General features: G+C 30.7%; 4 protein-coding genes and 1 long non-coding RNA gene across 6 annotated transcripts; 3 read left to right on the plus strand and 2 right to left on the minus strand.

The window, feature by feature from the left end:
- Positions 1-363: 363 nt before the first annotated feature.
- On the minus strand, positions 364-10,501 carry LOC111674797 (DNA topoisomerase 1). Its single transcript, XM_023435453.2, has 8 exons — positions 10,076-10,501; positions 9,520-9,758; positions 5,405-5,589; positions 4,153-5,340; positions 2,248-3,377; positions 1,915-2,165; positions 1,657-1,844; positions 364-1,585 (listed from the first exon to the last, which is right to left on the minus strand). The coding sequence occupies exons 2-8, from the start codon at positions 9,544-9,546 to the stop codon at positions 1,483-1,485; spliced, it is 3,072 nt and encodes a 1,023-aa protein (XP_023291221.2). The 5' UTR covers positions 9,547-9,758; positions 10,076-10,501; the 3' UTR covers positions 364-1,482.
- Positions 9,749-10,427, plus strand: LOC124419034. The gene is made up of 2 exons (XR_006940347.1): positions 9,749-9,810; positions 10,031-10,427. It is a non-coding gene; the product is annotated as an uncharacterized LOC124419034 (long non-coding RNA).
- Positions 10,502-11,266: 765 nt separating the features above from the next.
- LOC111674806 (run domain Beclin-1-interacting and cysteine-rich domain-containing protein) lies at positions 11,267-15,842 on the plus strand. Of its 2 annotated transcripts, none has more exons than XM_023435463.2 (6): positions 11,267-11,673; positions 12,398-14,159; positions 14,256-14,631; positions 14,692-14,859; positions 14,916-15,267; positions 15,328-15,842. In XM_023435463.2, the coding sequence occupies exons 1-6, from the start codon at positions 11,479-11,481 to the stop codon at positions 15,520-15,522; spliced, it is 3,048 nt and encodes a 1,015-aa protein (XP_023291231.2). In that variant the 5' UTR covers positions 11,267-11,478; the 3' UTR covers positions 15,523-15,842. The 2 variants fall into 2 exon arrangements, with proteins under 2 accessions (XP_023291231.2, XP_046803134.1); XM_046947178.1 differs by lacking the exon at positions 11,267-11,673 and adding an exon at positions 11,728-11,933.
- Positions 15,843-16,252: 410 nt separating this feature from the next.
- LOC111674810 (tRNA-dihydrouridine(20) synthase [NAD(P)+]-like) lies at positions 16,253-18,083 on the plus strand. The gene is made up of 5 exons (XM_023435469.2): positions 16,253-16,519; positions 16,573-17,166; positions 17,229-17,394; positions 17,509-17,711; positions 17,773-18,083. The coding sequence occupies exons 1-5, from the start codon at positions 16,321-16,323 to the stop codon at positions 18,024-18,026; spliced, it is 1,416 nt and encodes a 471-aa protein (XP_023291237.1). The 5' UTR covers positions 16,253-16,320; the 3' UTR covers positions 18,027-18,083.
- Positions 18,084-18,131: 48 nt separating this feature from the next.
- On the minus strand, positions 18,132-21,061 carry LOC111674808 (mRNA-capping enzyme). Its single transcript, XM_046947179.1, has 6 exons — positions 20,902-21,061; positions 19,459-20,646; positions 19,263-19,398; positions 18,791-19,203; positions 18,538-18,731; positions 18,132-18,463 (listed from the first exon to the last, which is right to left on the minus strand). Exons 2-6 carry the CDS (start codon positions 20,526-20,528, stop codon positions 18,270-18,272), a joined length of 2,007 nt encoding a protein of 668 aa, XP_046803135.1. The 5' UTR covers positions 20,529-20,646; positions 20,902-21,061; the 3' UTR covers positions 18,132-18,269.
- Between the last annotated feature and the right edge of the window lie 1,477 nt (positions 21,062-22,538).

The raw sequence follows: 22,538 nt of genomic DNA on the forward strand, positions 1-22,538 counted from the left end.
AAATTATCACTTAAAAATAAAATTTGTTTTTCCATTTTTTTCTATATAATTTTCTTTTGTTTTTATTATTATTTAATTACTATGAAGTTCTTTTTTTAGCTTGTTGATTTTTAGGCTTAATAAAAGAAAAATTTTAATATGATTTCAAGAGAACATTATATTATTACACTACAAATAGTTTTCGATTTTTTCATCAATAATATTTATAAGAATGAATTGGATGCGATAAGATGTGTTTAGAAAATATATGTTAAACTGAAGTGAAAACAAATGAAATGAAAAATAAAAAAATAATAATTTCATCTAAAAATAAAAAATAAAGTCTTACAATTTTTAAAAAATTTTGTGTAAGAGACAAAATTGTAATATGTATGTAAATTTTATTATTGAGGCAAAATGATGTTATAAATTATAGATTGCACATATATAAATTTAAATTAAAACGATAATTAAGATATACTCTTATAAAGTCAAGAGAAAGGGAAAAGAGTAATGCAAGAAATGAAAATAAAACAAAGTTAAAAGAAAAAATAATTTAAATTAAATTTAAAGAAATTATAAACAAGTTTGCATTTAGTGAAGGGATTAAAAAGAATTTCACATAATAATGTTTGTTGATTGGTTTCTTTTTTTAAATACAAAATTATTTTGTAACTTATATATTTAAACATGTTTGTTAAATTTATTATTATTATAATTATGTATTAGAACAAGATCTTAGTTTTATGTATGACATAATTTAAAATCTTGTATTTATATAAGTGGAGCATTTCATAAATATTTTTATTTATATTCTTAAATAGGAATATATATTTTTTTATAAATTAAACTAATTGCAAATGTGTTTTTTATGTGTTTATGCAATTTCAGCATATGTATGAATAAAATTAATAATTTGTTGTAATTTTATGTTTTGTTATAAAATCATTACAAAATTATGTTTTTTAGACTGTTTCTGTAACTTGTTGTGGACAGTTAAAAACAGTATAATTTTACTAAAATAATATAGTAAATTTTTTTGTTTGTTGTAGACTATAGTTAAAATTTTCAAAATTATTTTTTTTGTAAAATAATAATTAAAATATGATGTCAATTAATTAATATTGTTTTGAACATATTTATAATTTAAATACGTCTTCTTAATTGTTTGTTTCCAAATGTGTCCTGATGTTTTAGGTTTAGGTGTTGAACACTAAATTACTTTTTGCAGTTTTGTTTTTTTTTTTTTTTTTCACTTTAATTCTATGAATTATTTTATGATATTTTAGTATGTATTTTATATAAAAAAAAACAAAAACTTTTGTTTGTGTCCGTCTGTTGGATGATTGTTGGTGGTTGTGGTGAAAGTGAAAATAGGTTTTTTATACTACATATTTTAGTATTTTGTTGTTCTTCTCATGTAATTTTGGGTGGGTTTCTTTGTGGATGTTTGTTTGTTAATTTTTAGTACCTAATACTAATTTCATTTTTGTGTTGTGTTATTTAGAAAATGTAATTTTCATCTGCCATGTGTATAGCCCATAAAAATTTGGTTCTTTGAGTTTTATTGAAAATCTTTTCAATTGGTACATTATGTTTTTTACACCTGTAAATGAATAAACAAACAAACAAAATTAGAAAATCTAATTGAATATTTATAAAAATAAAACAACTAACCAGGCCACTGAAATACGTGGATCCAAATAATTCAACTTGGAGGTGCCCAGAGCAATGGTTTTATTTTCATCCCTATCAGTCTCTTGTAGTTCTAGTTTTTTCAATTGTTCCTTTAAACGCTCCAATTGTTTGGCCTTTTTATCGGCATTAATGCGCTCCTTAACAGAACCGCGCTGTCTTTTAAGGTCCTTTAAACAAAATACACATATATATTATTATATTACTGTTGAATTTTTAAATCCTTCATAGGCAACTTACATGATATTCAGCTTCACAATCTTCGATGGCCTCACGTTTTTGTCGTATTTTCTCTTTAAGATTTTCCATAGATTTCTCATGGCTTTTGGGCACTGAACGTTGATGGTTACACAGAATGGCTACCGCACGATTAGCTCTATTGTAAGCTAACAGCTTTTCGGGTATTGTCATATCGTCCTTAGTCAATTCCGCTAATTGATTTTGTAATGTAATTGAAGCGTTATAGGTACGGAACACTTTGGCAGTGAGACCTTTTAAATTAAACCAATAAAATATTGAATTAGTATTCTATAAATAAATTGTGTGTTTTTTAATTTTAATAATAGTAATTACCTTCCATCAGCTCTTTCAAATGTTCATTGAGAACCTGTGTGTTCAGACGATCGAATAAATCATCACCGATTTTTTTGTTTTCCATAAACAATTCCAAGTTTTTAAATACTCTCTTTTCAACTTCGACTTCGTTGTAATAACGTATAGAATCCTTACCAAGGAAATCAAATACCACAACATTTTCTTTACCATTCAACGATTTGTGAAGTTGTACGTGTTCGACACGCAACGAACAGCAACCAACCGTATCGGCTTGATCCTCATCCTTTTCGTTACCAGCTCTCAACGCCAATTTATCAATGAAATAGAGTGCAACAGCACGTTGTCGTACTCGCATTTCTTTGGATTTCCATTCATTGCGATATGTTTCACGAATTTTATCAATGGATTTGGCCAATTTACGAGCTGTTTCATATTTGATATGATCCTTTTCACCCTTTAGTTTGGACGAAGGATTCAACATGATGTATTTCACTTGACCTTGGACATTTTCAACCCATGAAGCCAACCAAGTGACAGTGTTATTGTGAATGACTTCCTTCCAACGATGGCCTGGTGGTGGTGCAGGTATTTTTGAGTCTTTGCCGCAATTGATGGAGACGTCTTCAGCACGTATACGTCTTTTAATCATACCCATTTTAGGATGTTCACCGCGACCTCTGAAAAGACCCGGAGGTTCTAATCTGAAATTACCAATTTTCTCCTTATGTCCATCAATAATACAGATGCCATATTCTTTGACCAGGGCTTCATTTTCCATTTTCTTGGCAAGTTTTTCTTCCTTGGTAGCATTCTTACGTTTTTCCGATTCGGCCAAGAAATATTGATGCATTTCTTCGAAATTGCACTTGTTGAAGTCTTTAATGATTTCCTTTTCTTCTTTAGTCATGGTCTTACGGAAATCCTTGAAGAAGTTGTCGTTGAAAATCTGCTTCGTACAGTACTCATGGTTCAACATCTTGGCATAGAATGTAGCACATTCTTCAGTTTCCTCCGACAAATGCATAGGTTTGCCATCATAGTAAAAGCGTACGTTCTTAGGTAGACGCTCGTAGGGAGGAGCAAAAACTGGTCCTTTGTGTTCCAAAGTATTCCATTTGACACCATCTTCACGCTTTTCTTCTTCCCACCTAAAAAATTGAGCCGCAGTTGCAAGTTTAATAGGTGTTTTTAGTTTACTTTTAGGCTCCGCCAATTTCTTTGCTTTTGCAACCAAAGAAACTTGAGCAGAGGATTTTTGTTTAGTTTTAAGTGTCACCAACTTCTTGTCTTTTGATATCAAAGAAACTTTTTTATTTTTTGTAGCATAATTGCGACACGTTAAGGAAAAAATCAACGCAGGTGCTGACAAAAGTTTTTGGTGCTCATTCAGAAAATTATTTTTTATTTGTAAAACTAGCGGATTTTTATTTTGTTTTGTTGCCAAAATGCTTTCACATGTACATCGTGATATTACTGAGGCAAATACAATTGCTTTTGCCATTTGAGAGAAAAAAATGCATTACGCAAAAGGCTGTACAAATATATACACACAAACAGACTAAACGAAGAAATGTACATAACCTCAATTTTAAGTGTCAAAATTATAGAAACAGCTGTTTTTAAGTGTTGCCAATAAAAGCAAAAGAAAAAATAAAATCTACCGACTTAATGCAGAGATGCTTTCAAGTTATTATTTTGATACTAGTCTTTTTTATGAATGAAACCAAAAATCGAAATTTTCGAGAAACAGCGAAATTATATACATACATATGAAAAGAACATATACATATGAACTTGACTTCTACAGCAGCAAAACAGTTTTTATATATAAAATCTTTTCAGTAAACTTCGTTGGATCAATTAAATTTCATTCAATCATATGAACGTGTTATTAAATTAAGTTTAGGATTTATTTTCACTTACCATCTCCAAACTTCCTCTTCTTCGTCGTTTTTCTTTTCCTTCTTAACGCGCTTTGTCGGTGATTCGGTTTCAGTTTTTACTGCACTATGTTCCTTCTTTACTTTCTTTTTGGGTTTTACATCAGCATAATCATCTTCTTCCTCTTCTTTGATACGTTTCTTTTTCTTATCCTTGGATTTTGATTTGGATTCTTTTTTAGGTTTTTTACGGGCCAATAATGGTACATCCTCATCGTCGTCTTCTTCTTCTTCAGCCTTTATTTTGCGTTTAGCTAGGGGTATGTCTTCTTCGTCATCTTCATCGTCCATTTGTTCTTCAGGCGTCTGGCGAGATTTTGTTTTACGCATGGCCAATGGCATATCTTCATCTTCGTCTTCTTCATCCTCTTCCTCGGGTTTATAGTCCTCCTCTGGTGATTCATCATCTTCAGACTTGATATTGACTTCCTGGATACTGCTTTCTTCCTTGGCTACAAATGGTGGTTCATCATCGCGAAACTGGGACATGGAATAATCACAAGAACTGGCTTGAGACACATTAAAACTTCTTTCGTCTTCTCTTTTGTTATTATCCTCGAAAGTTTGATTGAAACCATTGCTGTTGCTTGTTTCTAAAGGATCCTGTGTGAACTGTTCCTGTTTAATATCATGCGATAAAACATTGCCATTAAAACCATTTTCTTGCGAATGATTAGATGGCTGGGACAAAGGTTCGGGCTTGATAAATTCACCATCCTTGCGGTGAGACTTATCATGAGAAGATGATGATTTCGAAGAAGAACTGGAATGTTTATGTTTCGACGAGGACGACGAAGAAGATGATGAACGATGATGACGATCCTTATCACGATCTTTATCGCGAGAACTGGAAGAGCTTGACTTATGATGACGATCCTTATCTTTGTCTCTATCACTGCGATCTTTATCTCTGCTACTAGAACTACTAGAGCCTTCTTTGCGATCTCTATCTTTATCACGTCTTTCCTTGTCCTTTGAAGAACTCTTGTGGCTAGAAGATGACGATGAAGAAGATGATTTATGTTTGTCTTTGTCACTACGTTCTCTATCCTTGTCACGATGACTGCTAGAACTACTCGATGAAGAGCTTTTATGTTTATCATCACGATCCTTATCGCGATGTTTATCTTTGCTGCTTGACGACGAAGAAGAGCTATGCTTTTCTTTATCGCTAAGAATTGAAAAAATAGAATTTTTGTTATTAAGATTTTTATTTAAATTATAAATAAACATACCGACTGCTACTCTTATGACTGCTCGACGAAGAGCTTTTATGATCTCTATCCTTGTCACGATGTTTATCCTTGCTTGATGATTTATGAGATTTACTGCTGCTACTACTAATATGGCCATTACTATGACCATTGCTCATGCCATTCACTTGGGCCTCAGCAGTACCGCCATTATGGGCTGGTGGTGGCTATAATTAATTATTAAAATATAAAATATATTAAACGAAAGTATAGTGTGTGGTAAGTAAAAATAAATTTCTAACAGATAAAGTAAATAAATAGTTTTATTTAATTGTAAGACATTAACTATTAAAAAATATCATTTATAAAGCTTTATTAAATTATTTCAGCAAATCAAAAATATTAAGGAAATACATAATTATATATACGAATTTGTTAACTTCCAATCAGTAATTGGTTCAAACTTGATAAAAATATCATTGATCTAATCATCAGCTGTCTGATAGTTTACACTGGAAAATAGGTATGTATTAAATTCAAATCAATATTTCAGAATGCTCCTGTGAATATAACTAAAGCACATTTGAATGTAGATATGAAATTAAAAAATAATTATGGAAAAAACAACAAATTTTATTTTAGGTCCTTAATAGTCTGGCTACCATGTAGAGAAGAGTAAAACAAAATCCATAAAGGTTTATTAACCTTATGCTGATTATAAAAGATATATATGTACATATGTATAAGTAAATGAAAGAAAAATTATAAAATTGAAAATGAAAAATATATACACCCCTTTAAAAAGGCCTAATAAGACAAACGAGTTTTTCATATTTTTGCAAATTATACATACCACAGACAATATACCCACATGCTAGGTAGTTAGGTAGACGATAAGATGTAACAAAAAGAAAACCAACAATTTAAAATTATGTGGACGTTTGTTGCTCTCAACTGTATTAGACAGGATGCTATATTTGTGGAAAACAAGTATTTAAGTGAATAACATACATAAATTTATGTACAACCCTTAACAGATCTTTTTTTTAATATCAAATACAAAAATAAAACTACCCAGAGTCAGTGTTGAAACACAATAACGAATGAAAACTGCAGGAAGTGAAAAATCAGGTTACAATATTAAATATTTGAGGAAAAACTGTTGGTTGTTTTCAAAAATCATTACTTTACTAGTAATGTTGTTTTTATTATGAGTACATAATATGATAGATATACATGTACAACATTTGTAAGTATTATGAGTGAGATGAACAACTCTTACCCATAAAGACAGACATACACGTGGTAGTTTGGTTCGCCACGTTTATTTTCTACACGATCTTAGAAATTCATACATGTTTATGTTATGTATAGTGTGTACAATATTGTATTCAATACAAAAAATCATCTTACGAATAAATTTGTACACACATAAATAAATTTTTATAAGTATGAATGTATGTATTGTATATTATGTATTTGTCTCTAGAAACAACCTTTGTAAATAAAACTTTTTAGAAAACATATGTTTGTTTTATATCTTTAATTACAATAACAACAATAATCACGTGCTTTTTTTTTCTACATAGTATAATTAATTTTTTTAATATATAACTTTTGAATACTGAATATTAAGTGGGTCACACCAAAAAATATATCTTTAATGTTTATGTATTTAATATTAAACTTTTTGTATTGTTTAGTTTTTACTTTTATGGTGTTTTTTTTTTTTCTTTCAAACACCTTTCATTTTTGTTTTCAGCAATTAATTAAATGTTGATATTTAAAATACAAACTTTAATATTTACTGACAAGTTGTATGGTTTGTAATTGATTGATTTTCATTAAACATTTTCAGTTTATTTTAAGTATTTTTATAAATACTTATTTCAAGCTATTTAGCCAATATATTTAATTTTAAAATCTAAAATTTAATTATAATTTATTAAAGGTTGATAGGAGAATGTTTAGCACATTGTATACGAAAAAATGCACCTAGGACAATTTAGGGCCTAGGTTACCGTCGGGTATGTTATATTATTTATTTCCATATGTTTATAATTTGTTAAATTTCAAATGTATTTACATATGTGAATATAAGTATTAATACTTTATACAATAATAACAATAATTTCCTTGTTTTTATTAAACGTACTGAACATTTTATGTAGAAAACTAGTTAACTTTTTTAAGGAAAAGCTGGTATAAAAAACATCCCTGCTAATTCATGCCAACTTATCATAGGTTTACAAAAGGTATTTTGTATGAAAATGTCTCTTATTGATATGATTAAAGCATAATATATGTATATACATATTATGTATTATTAAAACTAATTAAAAGCGCAATAAGTGGTCAAGGTTTTCTAGAAATAAGTACATTGGTATGTAAATAGAAATAATTTTTCTTCGTAAATATGTACATATATCAATCAATTTGTCATCTAATTTATTATATAAATCCTTTTTATATTTCACTTTTGAAGTGTAGAAGATGATAGTTAAGTTAAAGTAACACTGACTCATTATTACACCCCATTTATATGTGATAAGATAAATAAATATTAGAAGGGAAAATGATAAATAAATCTATTTTCAAAAGAATTTAATACAATAATAGCCTATTCTATACACTACGACTAATGATTATTTGTATAATAAAATAATCTTCTTATTCTCGGCGTATCCATTAATGTACGTACACCTTGTTTTTATTTTATTCTTTGTAAATGTTACTTATTTATGTTTTTTTGTCTTTTTTAAAATAAATGCTCATGTGGATGATGAACGTACAATTTAAAGTGTATGAAAAAATACAAATACAACAACCTCAACTACAACAACGATGAAATGAAATCTAGTAATAAACACATTGAACACAATGGAACAGTTGAAAAAAAAAATGTCAGAAAATTTTATACTTCATTGTAAACAGAGTGGTTAACTTGAGTGTATAAAAAATCGTTAAAAAGATTTGAATGCACATGTGAAATCCCCTTGTATAGATTGACAAACATTTAATTCTAATGGACTGTTTAAAAAATATTCTTCATTATATCGATTACGAACAAAGACTACTCAGATACAATGTATATATACATATTAGATATCCTGGACTAAAACCCATGAAACAAATTTTCATAAACAGGTGCAATTTATATACATATCACTTATTAACTTTAATACTAAACTTATTAAACCTATGGCAAGTTTTTCTTGTTTGTTTAAATTTAAAGTTACAATGCATTTAAGATTTATTTGGCCAGTGTAAAACATAACGCCATCACCAATTAATAAAATTTTTCGAAATAAGCGTTTTATTGGTTCTCCACAATAATTATTTCATATGGTCAACCTGCGCTTTAAATAACTCGGTACCTTTTGTAAAAATGCAGAGAAATGAAGGACGGACAAATTCCATTTAAACGATAATGGCAACGAAGCATTACGGTCTTCCTCCACCCAGAGCTTAATTATGGATGGGTTCTATTTTTTTAAATTAAAATTTAGTTTATCTAAATTTTATGTTTTTAAGCACTTTGTTATTTTGTTTAATTGAACCTTAGTTAAAGTGTCAAAACTCAAACAGCAAAAACATTAATTAGATATACATAGTTCATAACTTTACTTGAAAGTTCCTTTTTTTACAAAAATAATATTTATATATTTTTGACTCAAAACTGTCGTTAAAACCATTACGATATTTCTTACAATCAATTGAAAGTTTCATACATCTCCTATAGTTTCTACCTATAATGTTTATTATCAAAATTTTAGAGGTGATTCAATAATTTGGTCAACTTCACTAACCTACACACATATTGCATTTAAAACTCAACTATTAATTACATCTGAATAGTTTAATTTTTATCAAAAATCCCTATTATCCCAGATTTTACTTATTACTTTATAAAAATAACACTATAAACGTAAAAACTAGTGTACAAAAAAAAACGCTACTAAACATTACTGGTTGTATTATGTATAGTGTGAGTTGTTGACTTGTCGCCATTTTTGTGAATTTTTTCAAAGTCTATATAACATTGAAAAAATTGTAAAATTATTACAAGTCCATAAAAATGAAAACACTTATAATAAATATAAAATGATTTTTTTTAATAGGAAAAATTAAATTTAGAAAATCTAAAAAATACTTACATTTTCTCCCGATACATCGACACTCATTTTCTTTAGCTTTTATTTAAGGAAAATTAAACAATTTCCCTTAAAAACCAAAATATATATGAGGGTGTATAAAATGTTCACAAGTTTAAGAAATTTAATTTTATACTTTTGCTGCCACAGAAGATGAAATATTCAGTATATTTTCCTTTTATTTTTTCCTTCTACTGATTTTTGCTGATGTGAATTAAAAAATACTCGCCACAACCAACCAACTAAAGACGAATGAAAGAAAAAATGAAAATTTTTACAAGTCGAAACAACGAGGTAGTGTAGTGACAAAGTGAAAAAATTATAAGTGTTGGTGGTGGTAGAAATAAATGAAAAATTTTCTAAGTGTCTATATTTAATAGAACTTAGAATATTTTTCGTATTTTTTTTACTACAACAAAACACAAGTAAAAATTATTCAAGTTTTTTCTTTTGATATTAAAAATAAAATTTTAAAGCACTTTATTTTTTTTCTTTCTTTGGAAATTTCACTTAGAAACTACTAATAAAACAAGAAATATAAAAATTTACACGTCCGTACTTTACAAATCACAAAATCAGACAAAAAGACAAAGTCGATGGAAGACAGCAACGCTGCTAAAGACCTTCGTATGACGAGTTGAATTATGAAAAACAACGAACGATTAAACGAGAAAAACGCAAGTCCTCAGCAATGCGTTGCTTGACGTTGATTTTCTTTGCGACGATTTAGTAGAACAAAAACAAAGTTCATGTATGCGTTCATATGCGTCAAAAACAACAAAGAATTTGTTCGACAAAGTTCCACGAACAGCAACGCATACTTGGGTGTTTGACTTTCTATATCTAGTATTTTATATTTGTTTTAAATTTTTTTCTTTCAATAAAATTTAATATTTTAGTTTATACTTTAACTTTATTGTTTATATTTTATCGTTTATACTTTTATGACTTATTTGTAATTAATATTTTGTTATTTTACACAGCTTTTTTTGATATAAATAAAATGCATCGCACGTATTGTTTGCACTTGAAAAGTAGATTTAGTATATTTTCGGCATTTCTCCAGAGACCTGTGCCGACAAATATGAATGACGGCGGCGGTTGACACTAAAAATGTCGACGTCAGCTTAAAATCTATAAATCGGCTAATTATTTTTTAATTTAAAAGGAGGATATATGTACATCAAATAAATACACCTAAAACTCTATCGGATCTGCTGTACGCTACTTACCAGTGCCTCAGCTGGAAATCGAACCACCTTTCAACCAGAGACAACCTATTCTAAGCTGGATAAGTTTTTAGTAATTTTTAAATTTTCAACGGAATTCCAGTAGGATTTTGAAAGCAAACATTTTAAATATCCGAATTTTCTACAGTACGATAAATTTGTCTAAAAGGCGGCTTAACAGTCATTTCTTGTATATAATCCGCCACCATACTGTTTGGAAACAAAAGCTTGACTGCACATACGGTCTAAATTAATATTCAGGAAAGTCCGGTAGATTTCCAAAAAATTTTTTTTGTATTAAACAAGAAACATTTTCAGAGTTATTAAAAATTTTACTCTGTTAAATCTTACTAACACTTGACGGTTTCCTTGCACAACAATCCATTTCCCAACTATCATTTGGTGAAACGATGTGGCAACATCTCTTTCTTTTGTATTTTTTACATTATTTTTCGTATGTTTGTTTATGTTTTCGTTTATAAATGTCATAACAAAAAAACTAAGAGAAACTTTTGACATCTATGCCAGCTTTGTTGTTTTTTATCTGCGTGTTGTGTGCTTTTTTCTTACTGCAAATTTTATTTTCCCAAAATATAAGAAAAAATTGAAAATAATTAATCATAATTGTCTTTTATAGTTTCCTTGAGATTTAATTTTATATATTTCCATTTAATTACTAAAGAAAAGGAAAAAACAAAGCAGATGCAAGTATTAAATTACAATCATAAACATAATGGCAACAAAAGTAAAAGAAAAATTACAACTGTTGCCAAAAGACGAAATAAAGTGTCGTGAATTAATTGAAAATTTAAAGAAAACCTTAAATCTATGGTTTCTTTATGGGGCGGTTGATGACACGATTTTAAAGGAAGTACTCAATTCATGTGCGGAAATTATTTTACATGGTTTAAAAAATCAACCAGAAAAGGTAGTGTATATAAAGACAACAAGGAGAAAAAATTAAAAAATTGCAATTTATTTAAAGTGAAAGTTGTTGTTATTTTATAAATTGCGTTTTTCTATTTCTGTGTCAGTCAGTTGCAAGTATTTGTGTGTTTGCTTTAAGTTGAATTTAGATGTTGATGATGATTGGCAAAAGAATGACAAGAATGTAGTCAGACGAGTAGAGACCTGATGGCAATCTGTTCGATGATGAAACATTTACGGAACGACGTATACATTGTATATGTAATACATATATATTTATATATACTTTGCATGTATATTAGGGAGGTCCATTTGTAGGAAACTCCACAGTTCTACATATTTTGTGTTTGATGATTTTAATGCTAAATAATATTGACACTACTACCTTTTTAGACATTAACTATTACGTATTTCATATTTTTAAAGTCATCGCAGCGTTCGTTTGAAAATACATAAATGTGTTTATAATGCATCAATCGTTAAATTCAGCATAATTTTGAAACCATGAATCTGTAAAGTACCTACATAGAATATATTAATATTTGAGAAAACGTTTTTTACCAATCTATGATCATCTCTTATAATTTTATTTATTATAAGTTAAGAAATTTAAATCGAAGATTAAATTACAATTGAAATAAAGTCTTTGTACAAACATGTGTTTCACAACCAATTCATATACAAAACTGAAATAATACCCATTTTATACTCAATTCTTATTTTAGCTGCAGACAAATACAAGTATTAATGCATTGGATTATGATTCATCGCCAACTACATCTGCTGCATCTATGAATGTAAATACTAACAACAATAATAATAATAACATCGACAATAACAATGGCAATAATGACCTAAACTTGAATGTTCTACATAAAATAATCGATGATTTTGAATGGGTGCGTAATGCAGTTAGTATACGACGTAATTCAAACAATACACCTCCCCGTAGAATTTTAACACCAACATTAGGGGGAGCAAAGGCGTCTTTACTACTACAAAATCGACAGATACAGTTGAATGTAAATCGAAAAGAAACTCCACGAGAAACGACAATATTAACACATGTGACACGATGGTTAATGCACAATCTTAACGAACACAATTTATGTGGTTTTTTGCAGTATTTAGTCACCGATAAAGAACTATTAGAAGAGCATTACAGCGAAGAAGCTCTACTAAGACAAGAAAAATATTGTACAATCTTAGTTATTGGCTTGACGGCCTTTGAAACACATCAATATGGTCTTTTAAGTCAAATTGACGCTGTGCTCAAAGACGATATAAAAGACAACAAGATTCACAAAAGATCAAATTCTCAGCCAAATGTTATTATAGTACCACAAACCAAACGAAAAGTTTCTTCTGTAAAAAATTCTCCTACAAAAACATCAACTCAGCTTCATCCCTCTTCTACATGTTTATTGACTATACGTAAAACAAAAAGTCTTCCCGAACTCACCAAGCAAATGTTAACATCACCAGATGACACAGATGCTGGTTACTTAAAACGACCTAGACGTAAAACCATTGGGACAATCAGATCTAGAATAACTAAACCTCAGAATATACCACAAAACGTGAACACCAATATAAATGCTTCACACACCACTACCTCGTCTTCTGGTTCCTTTTTATTGGATTATGACGATAATCAACCAACAACATCACAAGCAAGTTCAAACCGTAGTAAAAGTCCAATATCGAATTATACCCTAAATTCAAACAAGTCCAATACATCCAGTTTAATGTCGACCTCAGTGTCTTCCTGCAATTCGAATAGCACAACCAAATGCATACAATTAATTAACACCGATGATATAAAGATTTGGACAGATCACACTTGGGAAATGAAACAGAAAAACAAACAGCAGAATCAACATCCAACAGCATCCTGTGCTATACCCACACCGTTGGCCACCAATACCAAGCCTTCCAAAAGCCTTAGCCCTTTGAACAGCTTCTTTTCTTCACTTTTCAGTACCCCGCCCTCTTATACATCCTGGTTTGTGGATCATGGTGGTCGAACGGAGCAGGAATCAACTGAAACCGCCATAGAATCCATTATACCAGACAATCAACAACAACATCATCATTCCGTTATGTCTTCTCAGCAACAATTGTCATCCTTATCGTTGGGATCTACAGTTTTCGATAAATTTTTACCAATCGATGGTAAAAAACTAAAATCTCGTAAATCGCAAAGTCTCTTCGAAGATGTGAACACTACGCTTGATTGTTCGGGTATAAATATGTTGGTGTCGGCCGATTCCCCTACAACAACGTCTTCTCCGGGTTCTGCGTTGGTTACACCAAAAAATTGCCAAAGTTTAACAAGATTTTTACAAATGTCTCACTTGTCACGCAACAATACGGAGTTGGAGAAGGAAAATGCGCATTTTCGTATATCGGAGGCAATAATCTCTGCTATAGAACATATAAAGTGGAATAAACTGGAAACGCAAAAAGATAAAGAGTTACGAGAAGGTAAATGTCACTGATTACGATTCTTTCTTCACTTTACAAAAATTGAAATTAAAAAAATATAGTATAACAATGTTTCATCAATAATTTACTTTTTAGCTACACCTTTAGCTACAGACTACTTGGCCGCGTCAGATGTTACTCAAAATTTCAACGTACCCACTTCATCCAGTGATATTATAGAAGGAGAACATATACCTTATGCTGAGTTAGAAGAAGTAAGCTATGATTTACTTTCGGCTGAGGTGGTAGGTCTGTCGCTTATATCAAAATTTGATGAGAAACATTTACCAAAAGTTTCTGAACTAAAGTGGCTGGTATCGGATGATGATACGCCACAAAAATTGTTACCCATGCCCGATTTAACAAGTTCAGCTAATCCCGATGAACATGTCATACATTCGGCAACACGTGGCACCAGATATTGGGCACCACCAAGACAACAAATCATATTTACCGATCATCCCACGCCAAAGTAAGTTATCTATTTTATAATTAGCTTTTTTCTATTTAAATTAATATTTTGTTTTATTAGCCGCAAAGAATTGCTAAAGAAACAAAATTATCGCTGTGCTGGCTGTGGCATGCGCGTATCACCCCAATATATGCAGAGTTTTCGTTACTGCACCTATTTGGGTAAATATCACTGTACTGGTTGTCATCGTAATCAAATTTCGGCCACACCAGCCAAGATTTTGCAAGCGTAAGTATCAATGCCATTTCAGATAAGGACACTATTAAAATGTCTTAATTTTACAGCTGGGATTTTAAATGTTATCCAGTTAGTGTCTTTGCTTATCGTCTGCTGGAACAAATGTATGCTTATCCTCTATTCTATGTACCCGACTTAAATCCTGCCTTATATATTCGTAGTAAATCATTGCTCAGTGCTCGTAATAAACGTTTACAATTGAAATTTGTTAAAGACTTTATACGCATGTGTCGTTTTGCCTTGCGTGAACAGAGTTATTTTGAATCGGTACCCGATTATATAACCGCCGACATCGATAATTGGTCTATGTCGGATTTTATCGATGCACACACCAAGTGCTTGCACCGCTCCATAGATGAGTTAATAAGTAAATGTGAAAATCATATATTTAATTGTGTGGTGAGTTGAAATTTTAAGCTAGAGAAGTATTTCAAATCTAAATAATACAATTCTTCATAGCTTTGTACGGCCCGAGGTTTTCTATGTGAATATTGTCATGCAGATGTGATAATATATCCTTGGGACTCACGTGTTGAACGCTGTGATCGTTGCGGTACATGTTTTCATCGCAGCTGCTGGAAATCTTTGAGTGAAAAATGCTGTCGTTGCCAAAGGATCGATAAACGTCAAGATGAAATCAATGACGTCATTTAAAGAGTATAATTTACAGATTTTTTAAAGGTTTAATAGAAACTTAAAATTTTTTTTTATTACTTTAGTTATTTATTTTGTTAGTTTCAATTTATTTAAAAAGATTTTTTCGAACAAATTTTGTAGCGTTTAATTGTAGTAATATATATTTACGTTGTAGTTTATATTATAATTTTTAATGTAATATTTTTCAAAAAAAAAAACATGACCCGAATATGATTTTTTGGAGAATTTACAAACCTATTTATTTAAAATTCTTTCTTTTTGTTAAAACTCCATACAGGTATACTATTAAAAATAAATATAATTTATATACAATCGCATTTACAACAGTTATTTAATTAATCATATAAAATGGGATTATAAAAAGAAGAAAATCTTATTCTTGACTTTAAAAATATTGATAGATATCTCACTCGCAACCCATTAAGCAACTATAAGCCTTCTTTTGAACAAAATTTTGAAAAAAAAATTATTTAAAGGCGATGAAATTGCTATCTTAACTCCTTTAGACAATTTTTGCTAGGACCATTAGGTGAAAAGTTACATTTATTTAAAAATTTATTAAAAAACCCTGTACGACCAAAAAGGCCAACTTTGACAAATTTCATCAAAATCTATTTTTTTGATTTGGGTCACTTTAAACGAAATTGAACATATGCATTCCGAACCCTGATTTATTTACAACTTCTTCATATTATTTCTTAACATTCACTTTAATTGATAACATTTGTTATTTTTGTACATGTGCAAGAACAAAATATTGTACTTCCATCACAACATTAAATTTATTAATTTCGTATGATTTGGAAATTTTTAAGAAAAATGACTATTGATAAAGTTCAACGTTTAGACTATAGCAATAAAATCATTTTGGCACCCATGGTAAGGGTAGGCACACTACCCACTAGATTATTGGCCCTAGAGATGGGAGCTGATATTGTTTACACCGAGGAATTAATTGATTTAAGATTAATAAAGTGTAAAAGAACAATAAATGGTAAGAACCACTAATAAATATTTAAGGACATGCTTTTAATCTAAATCTATTAGAGGCTTTGGGCACGGTGGATTTTATTGATCCCACCGATGGCACGGTAACATTTCGCACCTGTGATTTAGAAAAATCTCGCGTTGTGCTGCAAATGGGCACCAGTGATGCTGACCGAGCCTTGGCAGTGGGCTTAAAAGTGCAGCATGATATTGCTGGTCTAGATATCAATATGGGTTGTCCTAAGGAATTTTCCATTAAGGGTGGCATGGGTGCTGCTCTTTTGTCTCAGCCAGATAAGGCTGCACACATATTAAAAACACTTGTAGATGGCCTGCAAATACCAGTTACCTGTAAAATACGCATACTACCCGACCTGCAAGACACCATAGAATTGGTCAAGAAACTGGTAAGTACTGGTATAGCGGCAATTGGCATACACTGTCGTACAAGAGATGAAAGACCACAGCATGAACCACATCCGGAAGTAATAAGAGAGATTGTTAAACACATCGACATACCGGTCATTTGTAATGGTGGCTCCCGGGATATACAAAAATACGAGGACATTTTAAAGTTTCGTAAACAGTGTGGTGCTTCCAGTATAATGGTGGCTAGAGCAGCTCAAATTAATGTGTCCATATTTAGGAAGGAGGGTAAGTACATAGTTAGATTAATAGATTTTACAACAACCTAAAATTTGATTTTAATCTAATAGGGTTTTTGCCCATGGATGAGCTTATTTGTAAATATTTAAAATTAAGTGTTGACTATGACAATCCTCCACACAATACCAAGTATGGGGTGCAGAGCATTTTAAGGGAACAACAGGAGACACCAAGAGGAAAACAGTTTCTACAATCACAAACTATGCAACAAATATGGTAAGAATAGTCATATCTCGGAGGGACCAAAATGACCCACGTGCACGACTTTCGCAGACAAGAAGTGTGCGATTTTAACAAAAAATATGTTTTATAACAAAATTATAATTTCAGTGAGATTTGGAATTTAGGTGATTATTGTCGTCAAAAGGAATTAGAACTGCATGAGAAAAGTAAATATGGCAGACGAAAAGTTGTGCCTGGACAAGTGGACAATTCGGATGTATTGGAGACAGTTGCTAAAAAAGCAAAAATAGAAAATGAGGAAGATATAATAGAAGAGAATGTAGCTTTTCTCCGTAGCAACTACAATATGAGTAAGTAAAACAAATTATTATTTTTAACAGCAAATCTAAACACGTCTTTTAAATCCAAAAGATATAGACAAATTTCCCAAAAGTATCTTATATGAACACTCAAGGAAAGAGGATAAATTGCAACCAGTTTATGAGACAGAGGGCAAAGATAAACTGTTTCGTTCCATTTGCAAGTACGATGACAAACGTTACCGAAGTACATATTGGCAAAAGAATAAGAAACAAGCCGAACAGGCAGCAGCCCTAGTGTGTTTAAAAAATATTGGTCTAGTCACAGATGAAGAACTCATAAAAAATGGTAGTATTTTAAGATGATCACAATAAAAAGATAAACTTTTTTAAAGTTTAAAACCAAACAAATATTTATGTAAATTGATTTTTGTTTGTGTTTGCCATAGAAAAGGACATCATAGTAAGTACTTAACTTAAACAAGTAAGTTGTAGTATTAATTAATTTAATTAAAACATCATTTTAATAACTAGTTAAAATTGTGTCTGCCTGTCTGATTTTTTCTTTTTTTTTGAGAAAGTCATTTTGACATGTATTTGTAACTGCATTTATTGAGAAGGAGGTCTAAACTGCTGCTGCTGCTGGTGTTGTTGCTGTTGATGGTGATGAGGATTTTGCTGGTGGTGATGGTGCATATTACGTGGTGGTGGCATCATATCATTGTCATTACGATAACCATATTGGGCAATATAATTTAAAAGAATCTCTTTTGTAACCGGATTTCGTATACTCTCAATCACAGCTAGAAATATACAAGTTAACAATTAGAATTATTAGAACTGTTTTCAGTTGTTGGTGGTAATAAAGTGTACTTACATACGGCCGTATTATAGCTGTTAGGCAAAGTCTTGTCGGTTCTTTCACGCATAAATTCCCATTGTCCTTTTTGATTAACCGTACACTCTACAATCTTATTATCTAAATCCTTAAGTTCTTTAGTGTATTTCATTTGAGCAAATGGTACGTCGTGTCCTCCCACAAACAAGAGACACACTTTGCATTTTACAATTCTTAAAAACATATGTTTAAGAAATAAATACTATTTTAGGAAAAATCTAAAAATACTCACCCAAGACCTTCTTCAGTGTGTATTTTCATACGGAAGTCCACAGAATTCATGTCCAACGGTTTCCATTTGAAGACGTCAGAACACACGCCTGCTGTGTAAGGTTGTTCAGATGGTTGAAATATCAAACCATCGGGTTCGTGTAACAATGATTTTGCAAACTTTTCGCCTAACAGAGATGCTGATTGTCGTATATCCCAAAACTCTTTGTTGCGTATGCTAAATGGCTCCGAGGGACGGTTAATAATACCCTTTTCAATGGCTTTGATGCGAGGCTCAACAAGTTCTCTTTTGATGCATTTTAGGCGATTGGGAAAGAATGGCTCCTTGCCAATATCATGATTAGAGATTTTTATGATATCATAGATGAGGTAGCGTGGCATTATTTCTCCTTTATATTTGTCCAAAACCATTTCCTGTTGAAACACAACAAGAAATTTGCTTAAAATTTTCTAAATAAAATTCATTAACTTACTCCATCGATTAGTGTATCCTCCAGGTGTTCATTTAGATTTGAAGACTTGACAAAAGTCAAGTTTTCAACTTGGAAGCATGAGTTATTGCGGTCAAAGAAATAAATTTCATCTCTTTTATTTATTAACATCATATATCTTAAATGAAAAATGAAATATTTTTAAAACTGTCTGTTTTTAAAATAAAACAATATGTACCTTGTGCCATCAGCTTTCCATGATACGCGATAGGGTATTTCGTGTAAGCGTTTAATATTATTACGATCCATAGACACAGGTTGGCAGCCGGGGAAACCACTCTTTTTCCAGCCACACATGTCTTGAACTTTCTGTTGCAATTCGCCTAGACGTGGTTGGTCTTGTACCCATACAACTCCTGGCACACCTTCCATAAACGTGGCATTTTTTACTACTAATTCTCGTCGTCGCTTTTTACGTGGTTTACCCTCACCATTACCCTCTTTGCCGTCGTCCTCGGCACCATCATCATTACCATCTGCCTCATCGGCTTGATTGTCGTCGTCTAAGGACTCTATTAGACCTAAACTACCATTGGAATGTTGGCGAGCAGCTAAAGCTTGCTGAGAATTAGAAGAGTGTGCAGATTCCTCATGTTTACGCTTTTGTCCACCACCACCGCCGCCGCCATGACCTGAGTCATCATATTCCAAACACCAGGCTGGTAGTTCTGGTGCCGGAGTGGCGTCTTCCTCGTCTTCATAACGGCGATATAGTTCGTTTATATAATCCTGTTTATAAATGCCAGGAGCTCTGGCTGTGGCAAACATGGACAATGCAGCCTCAACCGAACAATCCAATCGCTCAACCAAGTAGGAAGCAATCAGAAAACCAGTACGATTAAATCCATGTGTACAGTGTACCGCAATAATATCAAATGGTCTTTCATTGATAAAATTATCTACAATTTCTATAAAGGATCGTGTCTGCTCTGGCGAAGGAGTTTCCCCGTGACCCCGGCATTGCAACTTAACATATTGTGCTCCCTGGGCATCGACCACGGCACGATCGTAAAATCTTTTTGTATTCGTCAAATCGATCCAAAGCCCCAATTTTAATTTTAATGATTTGCAATAGCCGAATATCATGTCAGGCATGAAAATACATTCCATGGGCATTTGGCTAGTGAATGCATCACTCAATGGGGTCTTAAATGCCAAAAATTTCTCTGCTATAATTGTGTCACTTTTACGTGGACAATACAGCCAACGATTGGGTATGGGACCGGGACCTCGATTGCCATTCGACATGTTTGCGGAGATCCTATAAGTGCTGCTTTAATAAAATTTCATTAATTGTATATTTTCAGGAAGGAGGATCAATACGTTGGGACGACAGCAAGACACCAGCAATTATTTTACTAAGTTCCTAGTCGTATATGAATTTTTTTAGTTAAAAAATTTTTTTTTTCATAAAAATATTTAAATATTCATTTTATTTATAACTTTAACATGGTGGTATGTGGCACATAAACAAATATTTTGCAACAAATTAAATTTTTATTGGAACTATTTTAAATTGAAAAATTTTAAGAAAAATTTTTAAGAAAATACATAATTTTGCTTGACTATAATTTGTTTTTGTACAAAATTTTTTCTTTGTAGTATTAGTTTCTAAAAATACCTTCCAATTTTTCGTCACTTTAAGTAATTTTTATGTTAAAAATAAAAACAAATATATGAAATATACACTAAATTAAATACAATTTCTATTTAATCTAAAAAATTATTTTAGTAAAACACTTGCTGTAAAAGCAGCTGTTTGCTTCTTCTTTTTTAAAACAAAAATATAAAATTATTGGTGTATGCAATGAAAGTAATCGGTGTTTTGTTTAGAAAATATTTATGCAGAGTTGCATTTGTAGGAGTGATGAAAAATCTGTGATGTGATATTTTAAAAGGTTATGAAGTAGTAAACTAAGATTTTAATGTAAATATTTACAATTTTTAATATAGAGATTTCAAAATCTGTAGTTTAAAAATATGATGGATAATGTTGTATAAGTAATTTCCTATAAGCAATTTCTTCCATTCACAGTCTTTTACCACTTTTTCACCATTTTATCTCCTAAACGTTTAACTTTCCAGAAATACTTTTACAATGGATCTATAAAATGCTAAAAAAAAACATAACCCAAAAAATTCATTAATCTAGCTTTAACAGTTTAAGCTGAATGATTTTTATATAAAAAATTGCAAATTTTCTATATAATAATTATAACAAGTATGAATGTATTGTCGGGCATAGTCGAAAGTATGATACCCTACAAAAATGGGGATTATTAAAAAAATAAAGTATTTGATTTGTTTTTTAACTTTATTCCGGATAATTTTTAAATTTTTTGGCAAAGAAAAAGATTTTTTATAAGAGGGCTCAAAGGGGAGTATGGGTCTATCTTTATAAAAGTTGGTAGAGAAATTCACGTCTGCTTCAAAGTTATTTATGTAGAATTTAAGTGTTTTTAGTGTTTATAGGTGAATTTTGATCATCAAGTCATTTTCTGAAGGAAGTTTGTATGGGGGCTAGGGTCAAATGAGGCCCGATCATTACAAAAATCATTAATGTCATTAAAAGTTCTATAAAACTAAGTTTTGCCAAATTTTGTTGACATAATAGAAGATTTTACTTAATTATTAGCCCAAAGGCCCTATTCAGGGGGTACGATTGTATGGGGGCTAGGCAAAATAATGAACCGATTTTATCTATTTCCAATAGGCTTCGTCCTTGAGTGTGTACCAAATTTCATTCAATTATCTTGACCTGTACCTTGCCCACAAGGTTTACATGGACAATCGACAACATATGTCAATAGTGATCATAGGATTCATTAATAAGAAAATGTAAATATGTTGGCTAGTGTAGAAAATAATAACAATTTTTCTTAAATGGTAAACCAAACCATATTTAATAATTGCGAATTATGTTTCTTATGTTTAATTAACTTAAAGTAATAATTTTTATTATAAACAATCTTCTTCCCAAAATTTGGCAAATTTTAGTCATGATTTTCCTAATAATTATTAATGTTTACAAAATAAAGTAGAAATATTATAAATTTTTCATAATTGTGAGATCCAGACAATTTTAGCAGGAAAATTGAATAATACTATAACAATAAACATTGTTGTTTTATATGATTTTATTAATGAAAATTGTATGTTTATTAAAATTAGCCTCATCATTTCCATAATAATCTTAAAGAAATAAACTTTCTTGTATCTTAAAATACTTTCTTACTTTAAACAAATTCGTAGCCCATA

The sequence above is a fragment of the Lucilia cuprina genome, chromosome 3, assembly GCF_022045245.1.
Source record: "Lucilia cuprina isolate Lc7/37 chromosome 3, ASM2204524v1, whole genome shotgun sequence".
NCBI lineage: Eukaryota > Metazoa > Arthropoda > Insecta > Diptera > Calliphoridae > Lucilia > Lucilia cuprina.

Excerpts from the sequence above, each read along its gene's own strand:
- LOC111674797 (XM_023435453.2), bottom strand. The coding sequence starts at position 9,546 with ATGAGTGTCGATGTATCGGGAGAAAAT. Across the intron at positions 5,341-5,404 it reads AGTCATAAGAGTAGCAGTCG|CGATAAAGAAAAGCATAGCT; the intron begins GTATGTTTATTT and ends TTCAATTCTTAG. Across the intron at positions 3,378-4,152 it reads GAAGAGGAAGTTTGGAGATG|GTGGGAAGAAGAAAAGCGTG; the intron begins GTAAGTGAAAAT and ends TCAATTTTTTAG.
- LOC111674806 (XM_023435463.2), top strand. The coding sequence starts at position 11,479 with ATGGCAACAAAAGTAAAAGAAAAATTACAACTGTTGCCAAAAGACGAA. Across the intron at positions 14,632-14,691 it reads ACCGATCATCCCACGCCAAA|CCGCAAAGAATTGCTAAAGA; the intron begins GTAAGTTATCTA and ends TTGTTTTATTAG. Across the intron at positions 15,268-15,327 it reads ATCATATATTTAATTGTGTG|CTTTGTACGGCCCGAGGTTT; the intron begins GTGAGTTGAAAT and ends AATTCTTCATAG.
- LOC111674810 (XM_023435469.2), top strand. The coding sequence starts at position 16,321 with ATGATTTGGAAATTTTTAAGAAAAATGACTATTGATAAAGTTCAACGT. Across the intron at positions 16,520-16,572 it reads GTGTAAAAGAACAATAAATG|AGGCTTTGGGCACGGTGGAT; the intron begins GTAAGAACCACT and ends TAAATCTATTAG. Across the intron at positions 17,167-17,228 it reads GTCCATATTTAGGAAGGAGG|GGTTTTTGCCCATGGATGAG; the intron begins GTAAGTACATAG and ends TTAATCTAATAG.
- LOC111674808 (XM_046947179.1), bottom strand. The coding sequence starts at position 20,528 with ATGTCGAATGGCAATCGAGGTCCCGGTCCCATACCCAATCGTTGGCTG. Across the intron at positions 19,399-19,458 it reads TGGAAAGCTGATGGCACAAG|ATATATGATGTTAATAAATA; the intron begins GTACATATTGTT and ends TTTTCATTTAAG. Across the intron at positions 18,732-18,790 it reads CACACTGAAGAAGGTCTTGG|AATTGTAAAATGCAAAGTGT; the intron begins GTGAGTATTTTT and ends TATGTTTTTAAG.